This window comes from Cyprinodon variegatus, unplaced genomic scaffold, assembly GCF_000732505.1.
Source record: "Cyprinodon variegatus isolate N-32 unplaced genomic scaffold, C_variegatus-1.0 Scaffold195, whole genome shotgun sequence".
NCBI lineage: Eukaryota > Metazoa > Chordata > Actinopteri > Cyprinodontiformes > Cyprinodontidae > Cyprinodon > Cyprinodon variegatus.
Genome location: NW_015150648.1, coordinates 1,177,038 through 1,188,098, shown reverse-complemented (window position 1 = coordinate 1,188,098; position 11,061 = coordinate 1,177,038). Strand labels below are relative to the sequence as shown.

The window sequence follows — 11,061 nt, the reverse complement described above, 5'->3', positions numbered from 1 at the left end:
AAAGTTAAGACTAGTTTAAAGTTATCTTCATTGAAAAGTACAGTGCTTTTCCTTCAAAAATAAGGACTTTTCACTGTGACTCCAAAATTTTGAACGGTAGAGTATTTTAGTGTTAAGTACAGTGATTTATATACTAACAGGAGTATTTTCAAGTCTATTCCCTGGGATATGGGGAGCCAATGTATGGGCTGCTGAAAAAATAAATGCAACAATTTTTGGCATTTACTTAATCATATTTAGTTACTTTAACATAATTGATGTTTGCAGAGTAGGACATTAAATAGTTGTGTTAAAGTAACTAAATATGATTAAGTAAATGCCAAAAACGGTTGCATTATTTTTTTCAGTGCACTTTCTGACTTTTAGTGAGGACGCCCCCAGCAGGATTCCAGATCAACTTCAGCTATCTGATTGAATTTTCTTAGGCGGACCTGTGAAGATACTGTTGCAGTAATCAGTTCTGCTAAAACTGAAGAAAATCATAATTTTGGTGCCCCCATTGCAATGTATTTTTTTAAAATAATACTGCCCTTTAATGCACTAAAATAATGGTGTGAAAATAACAGGAGAAAGATTAATGAACTAATTTTGACAATTTCTTTTAAAGATTCTCTATGAGAGTCGTCCTCGATGGGAAACCCTACCCAAAGGGTGTAGGAAAGAAAAAGAAGGATGCCAAGCTAGCAGCAGCTGAAAACGCTCTGAAGTTGCTGCGTGAGAACCAACCTCCGGATACAGTAAGATCCCCTTTTTCTGCTTAACAAAAAAGCTTAAGAGAATGCAAACAGTGTGTAAGTCCCTAACTTCCTAATATCTTTGCAGACGGAAAACTCAGCAAACGCCACTCCCCCTGTTAGTCAAACTATCAACTACATAGGTTGGCTTAATGAGTATGGTCAAAAAAACAGGGTGGATATAAGACCAGTGGAAACGATACGGCCTGGACCCCAAAATGCCACACAGTGAGTCTAACATGTTCATGCACTGATTCATCTCTACATACCAGTTTACAGCTATGTACCCATAAACCATAAACATTTTTTAGTTATTGTAAGTTCATAGTTGGTGACACCGAATACCCAGATGTTTGTGGAAAAACTAAAAGAAAAGCAAAGGAGAAAGCTGCCAAAGTGGCATATGAAAGAATAAATGCTGATCAATCTAGAGAGGTAAGCAGTGCAGAAATCTATATACAATAATCATGTTTGTTTGTTTATTTAACCTAAACAGTTTTTTTCCCAGAGTATAATGACAATACAGATTACAACTTCAGATATTTTTTTTAAGACAATAACATCTTGGTTCACTGAAGTTTGAATATCCATTCAGCTTTTTCTGAACTGAGAACAGAACTGCATTCAAGTTTGTTGATTATATTGATTTTTTGTTTTATTTGAAGGTTGGAGATTCTTCAGGTCAGCAAAGGTGAGTAAATCACTGTATAAGTGGACTGTTTAATAGGGGCCTAAATCTTTGTTTGTTTTGTTTCAAAAAGCTACAGTGCAACTAGAAATCTATTGTTGACATAACATGATGCAACTCCTGTGTATTTTTGTCATGTATTTATATTACTCATAAAATAAGCCTAAGTAACTGAGTCAGTCATTTTTCAAATTTGGCAACCTTGTTTCTGAGCTCTTGATCAGTCATCTAAAAAATCTAGAGAATAATCAGTTAGTAAAATAATCATTACCTACAGCCCTACCTTCACTACACATAAGTCTTTGGAAGATCAGACCCTTTGAGTTCCTCAGATTAGGTTTTTAGTTAATATTCAACAATAAATTAGATAATTAGACATTATAAATCAACTCTGTAAGCTCTGCAATGGCATCTATCAATCTAGTTATATTCAATTCAGAAGTGCATTACTGAGCCCTAGGGAAGTTAGATGTAGGCAGTGGCGTCAAAACTACACACATTTGTTACTTAAGTAGAAGTATAGATACTGCAGTATCTATAAACAATCTGGTAAAAGTTGACATCTTTGACCTCTTTACTCAAGTAAAAGTGAAAAAGTATGTAGTATAATGTACAGATAGTCTGGTTCCTTTAAGGCGCGTCCTGAGCTTACTGTTCTTGGCTAAAGTAAATGAGCCGAACACAAATGTACAAATTATTGGTGGGAACTGTCCCCGCCCATTTCTAAATAGGTCGGGACATGTCCACACCAGTCCTTCAGAAAGTTACGGCAGTGATTTAGAGCTAAAACAACTCAAACCGTTCTCATGCATAAGTGTTGATGTCTATCTCTCTTCTCTCAGGGACTTCACTGACTCATCACCACAGAACATGCAGACGAGTTCAAGTGATTCTATAATATTTTGTGATCATTCAAACCCTGCCGAATCCCAGGTTTGTTCCATCGTAGTCTAAAAAGTGTGATCGCTAAAACAGTAGTTTACTTTCTTAATAGTTACTTAAGACTGTGCACCATATCACATGGTAAAACCAAGCCAGAACATTTTTGGCCCATTTAATCTCATGGAGGTTTACAGAGTGGTTTCAATCAAATCATAGAGAAACTGGTTAGAAGTTTTCCATCTAGGTAACCCAGCTGATTGCATTGATTCATTGACTGCAGGAGTCACTTCACCTAGATGAGCATGTTGCAAAAGAAGACATTACCTTGCATTGTGTTGTTGACTCTGCAGCAATCCCTGAGATTAAGCATGCATTCAGCGACAGTTAAGAGGAAAACAACCTTTTAACAGGAAGAAACCTTCAACAAAATCAGACTAGAGTGAGCAGCCGTCTGCTGAGGCCGGCTGGGTATTTGATTATTATGTTGGTTTTTTTTTCTTACTGGTAGATATAAATGTCTAAAGAATGACCACAGAGTAAACAACCTCTCATTTTTAATTTTTTTATATATGTTAATTAGGATTTCAGAATACAACATACAGAAATCGTACCCAAGAGTATGAAGCATAGAGGTGATAGACAAATTACAAAAGAAAAAATATACTCTTACCCAAGGGCGTAGGTTTGATTTGAACTTTGGTAGGGACACTATTGGTCTGGTGTCATTGGTGCTATGCAATATGCATGCCCTTTTTTATGCTTGACATGAGCATCAGTACTGATGAGAGGAATTCATTGTTTAAAGAGAAAAGCAGCATTTTGCTACATTGATAAAATATTTTATAAGCACTACACCCACTAGATGCTGTTTATCAATCACCGGCTCTGATGAATGTGGAATTAGGACTGTTTTCCACTTTGAAAATGGTTTCATTTGAACGACTAAGAGAGAAGGTAAATACAGTATTCTCTTTTGAAGATATAGCATTGTGCAGAGGTGTTTCCCACTCTTATATTTTTATCTACTATGCTCTCTCTGTATCAGGCAAAAATAATACATTCATTAGAATATTAACTTCACTATAAAAGTTGAACATCTGGGCTGTAGTTACTCTGTGTAGCCCATTTCATGTGTTTTATCTGGGGCTGAAAAAATGAATCGTATTAATTGATTATTTGAATATTCATCAACTAATTTGGTAATTCATAATTAGCTGGAGTATAGAGACTCTAAAACATAAAATAATTGTGAAATGTGCCTTTCGCCGACAGAGTGACTGACTTAGATCAGTAATTATACCAAAATTGTAAAAAAAATATATATATATATAAACATTTTGCATATAAGATAAAAAAAAAAAAAGTCAATATTCTCCATCCCAAACTCCTCAAGAAGAAATATTTTAGTTTCACCTGGTTTAATGTCATTAATAATCTTCTTTAAAGAACCTTTGGGTATCCAATTAATCGATTCATCAAAAAAATGAACGACAGACTAATCTGTCAATTATTTGCAAAATAATTGTTAGTTTCTGCCCTAATTTTATCATAACATTGCAAACGCATTTCTTACTAAATACATGTGAAGTGGAGATAACAGGCAACCAAACAAACATGTTAATCAGGGAAACTATATTAAAATCCATGTGGCATCATTTGTGAGGTTCAAAAGAGATCACAGAATCCAATTACTCCTACTGAAAAAAAAACAAGACAAAAAAACCCTCACCTGAAGCCCTGAAGGTTCAGACACTTCTCTCTCTAGCTGTGCTGCAACATCACTGCTCATTGTTTGAGTTCCCTAAATCCAGCCATATCAAATACAAATTGATATTTATATTGTATATACATAAAAACGTTGCTCCTTATTTTGTAGTTAAAATCATTTAGACTTCACTAAGAATGAGCCTTTAAGTTTATTCAAATATAAAATCCAATTTTTAACGATTATAAAAGACAATATAACACTAGCTTATCTGTAATGTAAAAATATCCAAAATAAACAGCCAGATTCAAGCATTAGTTACCAGACATTAATGTTTTTACTAATTTACTTGTAGACTGTGTAGAAATCTTTGTTAGATAAAATCAATATTAATAGTGTTCCTCTGTTTGTTCTTGTCTTTATCCTATTTCTAGAAGTAGAAATTGTCAATTAAATATCAGTATTATTATGTGGAACGCTAATTGTGCTTCTTAAACAAAAAATAGCAGATGTTTAGGCACCATCTCTTATTGTTATACTCTATAAAAGAAATAACACCTGCTAATAATTATACCTGAACTTCCTCAAAGAGTCATCAAAAAATTAAACAGTAACAGCAACTAAATATTAGAAGATCGGAAAAAGGAAACCCTCAGATTTACTTTATCAGTCGGCTGTGGCTAAGAATCAGAAATGTTGAAAGCTTACAACCTTTATTTCTTCATTTTTCCAGCAGTCTTCAGAACTTCTGGCTGAATCAGAATACTTATTTTTATAAAAGAAAATAAAGGTTTTTGTTTTTTAGCGTACATGATATTCAGTTTTTTAACTGGGACTAGTTTCATAGCCTAATATTAATTGTAATAACCATGGTATTCTAGCGTGAATAAATTTTCAATTTTGTGCTCCAAGCGCACACGGACTGGAAAACAGCCAATCAGAAGAGAGAAGGCAGAACTTAAGGCAGAACAACCAATGAGAGTGGAGATAGACAGTGCAGCACAGTGACGTGCGCTGTCACTTTAAAGGGACAGGAGAGACCAGGCAGGCACTCAGACGGAGCTGCACCTACTAAGCAGCGAAGCTGCGAGAGGAAAAGAAGCGACTGCTGCAACAATGCTGGATTGTAAATTATAAACATGTTGCTCACATAAAATTATTGGTAGGGATAATTAGGATGGTTCAAAATTTTGGTAGGGACATGTCCCTATGGTCCCTATGCAAACCTACGCCCATGCTCTTACCAATATAACAATACAAATAAAAACATGCAATAACTGAGGAAAAGACAAAAGAAAAAACACACAAGTCAGGGAAATTATCTAAGTAACAGTTACATTGCCCTAATTACCATTTACACTTTGGGATGATACTATCTATCCATGAAGGCACGGATGGTATCCTATAAAAACTGAGCGGGTGTCATGGTCAGTCATGGACTGAAAAAGATGGTCCAAAACTGGCTGCTACAGAACTTTTTCGTGGAGCCCTTAACATCGTACAACAGTTTCTCCAAATAAAGAATCTCAGTAAAATCACTTACCCAAGAAAAGTGGGGTCCACTTTTAAACTGAGGAGCCTGATCAGTTTTCCACAATCTTAATATTACTTTTTTAGCTATTAACATTCCTTACGCCACAGTCGTATGAATTGCAGTACTGCAGTTCCAAAGTGAGGGACAGTGTCCAGATAATGCAATCTGAGGTCTGGAATCAAGGTGAATTTATAAAACATTTGAAAATGTCACCTAAATATTGGAAGAGCTTGGGGAATGACCAGAACAGATGTCTCTAGGAGCCATCAGCAAACTTACATTTTGGGGATATTGAGGGGAATATTCTATGCAATTTCCTTTCCAAATAGTGGAGTCCGTAAAACACCTTGAACTGAATTAAATGGTGCTTTACCTTGATAGAGCATGACCAAATCCTCCCAAGACCCTCCTCCCAGACCTCACTCCCAATCTGCTAGCCCAGGTCCCACTCCTATGCAGCCCTCAGGCAGTCTGTGGCAAAATCAATTCGAAATTATTATTTTTTTTATTCTGGAGAGCCCAAAAGCATTCTGCTTAGCTTATTTTCTTCCCAGAGAAATATTAAATATAGGATGTTAATTGATAAATGTAGTTAGGCCTTTTAGTGTCCAACTTTTAAATGATCTATCCAATAGTGATGGGGGAAAAGCATGGTTGCGGTAAAACAAGATTTCATTTTAAAATCTTTTGTGACAAACAGTGCCCCTGTTGCCTAATGTGATTAGTCTTGTACTTGACACTTCAAAGTATTAATAATGCTTACAAATGTATTGTGTGCAATGCATTTTTGATGTTTTCTAATTAAAATGTGGTGAAAGGAAGGAAAAATAATTATTTTTATTGGATGGCTTAAAAAAAAAGTAATTTAAATTAGTTGTGGCCTTTGACTGGGCCATTTTAATACCCATGCCTTAGAACCACTTCACTCTATCTTTGAATGTACGTTAAATATCATCCTGCTGGGAGGTAAACCTCCTCTACTGTCTCTAGTTGTATGGCCTGAAATTTCCTTGTCCTATTTGTCCTTGCTTCCTTGTACCTGCTGAAAAATCTCCACATCATAATGCAGCCTTTGCCATGTCATGGTGGAGTCAGTTTGCTTAGTATAATTTGTAGGTAGATAATTTGAATGTAGATGAAAAAGCCTTTCCCATAATCCATTCAAAGCATCTTTAACATTTAATGTGTCCTAAATGTGTAAAGACTGTAGCTAAAATGTGACTAAAGAAAGAAATTAGGAAGCAGTGTGAAAGTTGTATGTTACTGTAGTTGTAATGAATGAGGACTGTAATGGATTAGGATGGACCCAAAGACAACCCGCAAACAGGTCAGTGAAACTTTAACAGTCTTTATTGAAGAGAAGGGCGGCACGGACTCCTGGGATGTGCAGTTCACGTTCAGCAACTGGCAGCTCCTACAGACAGAGTGGAGGTTAGTGACCAGTGGAGGCAGACAGAAGTGAGAGTTAAGGGCTTGGTCACTAACCTGGCCACGGGAAGACTCGGTTGGGCACAGTCTGGTTTCAGGAAAGGACGGAGTCCGTGCTGGGGTAATCCAGTGTTCGTTGTCCAGGTTCGGTCCGGGTCTTGACCAGGGGGAGGTCCTTTAATCCAGCTGAGGTATCCAAGGGAGAATCCAGGGGAGGTTCCAAGTCAAGATCCAGTTCCACAATCCAAAAAGGCAAAGACAGTTTAAGAGGCAGGCAATCTCCGTTACTCACAGGCAGGCAGGGTCAGAACACGGGTAGACAGTCCAGATCACTGAGGCTGACGAGCAGGGCTCAGGCGGGCAGACAAAATCCAGAGAGGGGTCAGGCTGGCTCAAAAAACAGGTCGAGGTTCAGACAGGCAGACGGACAATCAGATAAGGCTGGAAGTTCTCACTGTTTGGCTAGAGACATTCTGGCACTGGAGGCTGGAGGGAAGGAGCCTTTAAGCAGGTGGGGTGGAGTGAGAACAGGTGCACTGATTGCAATTAGCAGCTCCAGTGCCAGGAACGTTACAGAGCCCCACCCTCAAGAGCAGATTCCAGACGCCCTAGGCTGGTCCGGGTGGGCCCTGTGGAAATCCCTAATAACCAAACTGGAGGTTTTGACAGGCTTGACCCGGGAAACATGAAACGTGGGGTGGACCTTCATGGTAGAAGGCAGGCGGAGGCGGACCGCCACCGGGTTAACCACCTTGGAGATGGTGAATGACCCGATAAATCACGGAGCCAACAACTTATTCTTGTTGACCTTCAGGGGAAGGTCCCTGGTAGAAAGCCAGACCCTGTCTCCCACCTGGTATTGCGGGGCAGGGACTCGCCGGCGGTTAGCTGTGCGGACCTGATTTTCTCTTGGCCCTTCTCCAAGCACGCTGGCACCTCATGGCTGAGAGACGGGCAGACGGGACTCTGGACTTCACCTCCTCAGTGGAAAAGACTGGCGGCTGGAGCCCGTAAACCACGTAGAAGGGGGAGAGACCTGTAGAGCAGGATGGCGTGGCGTTATTAGCATGCTCCACCCAGGGTAAATTCAGAGCCCATTTGGAGTGATCGGACTGGCAAAAGAGGCGGATCTTGGTTTCAAACCTCCTGATTCATCCTCTCAGATTGGCTGTCAGTTTGGGGGTGGAAGCCGGAGGAGAGGTTAACGGAGATGCCGAGCATGGCACAAAACTCCTGCCAATAACGGGCCACAAACTGGGGACCCCGATCTGATACAATGTCAGAAGGCAGACCATGTAACCTGAACACCTCCTTGGCCAGGATCAACCCCATCTCCTTGGCCGAGGGGTGCTTGGGTAAAGGGACCAAATGGACCATTTTAGAGAAACGGTCCACAATGGTGAGGATAACCGAGTAGCCGTCGGACGAGGGGAGACCATTGATGAAGTCTATAGAAAGGCTGGACCAAGGCCGAGAAGGGATGGGCAGAGGTCGAAGCAGTCCAGAAGGGGGGCGACGGGAAGCCTTAGCCTGGTTGCAGGGAGAACAGGCAGAGACGAACTCTCCGACGTCTTTGGCCAGAGAAGGCCACCAAAACTGAGATCGGATGAGCCAAAGGGTTTTGTTGATGCCAGGATGACCAAAAAGGCGAGAGCAGTGACAGAATTCAATGACTCTGGGTCTGAGGTGGAGTGGGACAAAGAGCCTGTCCTTAGGACAGGCCTCGGGTATCTGGACAGACCCTAGAGAGTCCCTTACCTCCCTTTCGAGCCCGAAGCCGGAAACAGCACACCTAACTATGTCCGGCAGGATGAACCCCCGTTCATGGTCGTTGTCCTCTTCCTTTTCCTCGAAAATCCTGGACAAGGCATCGGGCTTGATGTTCTTGGACCCCGGCCTGTAGGAAAGGGTGAAGTTGAAAGGACTGAAAAACAACGCCCACCTGGCCTGTCTAGGGTTGAGTCTCGTAGCAGTCTTTAAATATTCCAGGTTGCGGTGGTCAGTCCAGACCAAGAATGGAAACTTGGAGCCCTCGAGCCAGTGCCTCCATTTCTCAAGGGCCAGCTTAACAGCCAAGAGCTCCCGGTTGCCCACATCATAATTCTGCTCGGACTTTGACAACTTCCTGGAAAAGAAAGCACAGGGGTGAATGCGGCCATCACCAGACTCCTAGCTGAGGACAGCCCCTACCCGAACCTAGAGGCATCCACCTCCACGATGAATTGCCTCTCAGGGTCGGGGGGAAACGAGGATAGGTGCTGAGGTGAACCGTTCCTTCAGGCATTTGAAGGCCATTTCTGCCTGCTCACTCCAAACAAATCTGGCCTTGCTAGATGTGAGAGCGTGGAGTGGAGAAGCGACCTGACTGTTGTTGATAATAAACCTCCTGTAAAAGTTAGCGAACCCCACAAACCTCTGGAGCTGCTTACGGTCAACCGGGGTGGGCCACTTGGTGACTGCTCGAACCTTAGCTGGGTCCATTGCAATCTGTCCAGGGGACAAAACAAAGCCAGGGAAGGAGGTAGATTCAGTGTGGAATGCACATTTCTCTGCTTTGACGTAAAGCTGATTCTGTAGGAGGCGTAGAAGAACGGAGCGGACATGTTGTTTGTGAAGGGTGAGGTTTTTGGAATAGATGTGGATGTCGTCCAGATAAACAAACACGAAGTGGCCAATCATGTCCCTGAGAACCTCGTTGACCAGATTTTGGAAAACTGCTGGGGGGTTGGTAAGACCAAAGGGCATGACCCGATATTCATGATGGCCGGTAGGCGTATTGAACGCAGTTTTCCATTCATCACCCTCCTTTATACGGACCAAATGGTAGGCATTACGAAGGTCCAACTTAGTGAAAACCTTAGCTCCTAGGACCTGATCAAACGCGGTGTTCATTAGGGAGATAGGATTTCTTCACCGAAAATGTTATTAAGCCCCCTATAATCAATGCAGGGACAGAGGGAGCCATCTTTCTTCCCAATATATACAAGTAGTTCCTTGGGGTGAATATGTATTTAAAAATTCTCTCCAAAATTTCCAGTAAAAAAACAACTTTTTTTTAGTTTGTATTTAAGATTCTGTCTACTTCCAGAAAATGTTTAGAAAAAGTGGATCAGGAAGCATTGGATCATCGGCCAACATGCAGTAAGTCCCAAGAGGTTTGTTGTTTTGTGTTGTGGTTGTTTACTTATGGAGATGTGTGGATTGCTAATCAGCAAATTGTCATATTTCAAAAGCTATTTGTCAGCCATTGCTGATTCAAGAGCTTAGTTTTGGCATATTATCCAACAACCACATGCAAAGCTTTACTTGTGAGTAAACACTAGTTATATTTATATCTCTCTTTAGAAGAAGGTTATTTACATTTTTACTGTCTTCAGAACTGAACAGTATTGGTATACTAACAACATCCTCTGTGATTTTTCAGAATACCCAATTACTGATTCGTTAATTTAAAAATTAGTAGTTATGTATTCTTGGATGTGAAAAGATTGAACATTACAGGTTCTTATGTAAGCTTTTATATGCTCGTATATGTTTTAACATATAGAAAAAGACTTTTCTATTTCAATACCTTCCCTGTTATTAAAACTGGCTGCAGTGACCCATGTCACCTGCAGGTAAATATTTCTGCATAACTCCATTTTAAAGGATTCCAATAAATAACCTTGAGGAATGTAGAGTTTATTAGGAATGCTATACAACACTTATCCTTATCACTGTTGTCTTTAAGAGAGCCTCCTAAGGTGTCGCAGAACGAGGCACTAGATCCATCCGATCATTCAGCTGAACATGTAAGAGATATAATTATACACACACACACAATCACATCTCTATCCTTGTAGGGACTTTCCATTGACTCCCATTCATTTCTACAGCCTAACCATTCCCCTTAACCTAACCATTACTGGTTGATAGCTAAGTCTTAACACTAACCTAACTCAATTCACATCTTAAGGTGCATTCAGACTGAGCACAGTGTCCGTGGCAAGGGCGGTAGATTTATAGTTTCCCTATGCAAACTCTGCTGGGAGGGGCGGGGAAGCGGCCAGGTGTGAATGGTGATGTACCGCATGTAGAGAGCAGAGTTTTG

General features: G+C 40.5%; 1 protein-coding gene across 1 annotated transcript in view; it reads left to right on the top strand.

Annotated features, from left to right (window-relative positions):
* Positions 1-11,061, top strand: part of LOC107087805 (eukaryotic translation initiation factor 2-alpha kinase 3-like) — a 23,378-nt gene that overhangs the window by 5,870 nt on the left and 6,447 nt on the right. Inside the window, exons 2-5 of the mRNA XM_015379571.1 lie at positions 608-737; positions 823-962; positions 1,046-1,169; positions 1,400-1,425. Of these exons, the coding sequence (XP_015235057.1) occupies positions 608-737; positions 823-962; positions 1,046-1,169; positions 1,400-1,425 (420 nt within the window). The remainder of the gene's footprint in view (positions 1-607; positions 738-822; positions 963-1,045; positions 1,170-1,399; positions 1,426-11,061) is intronic.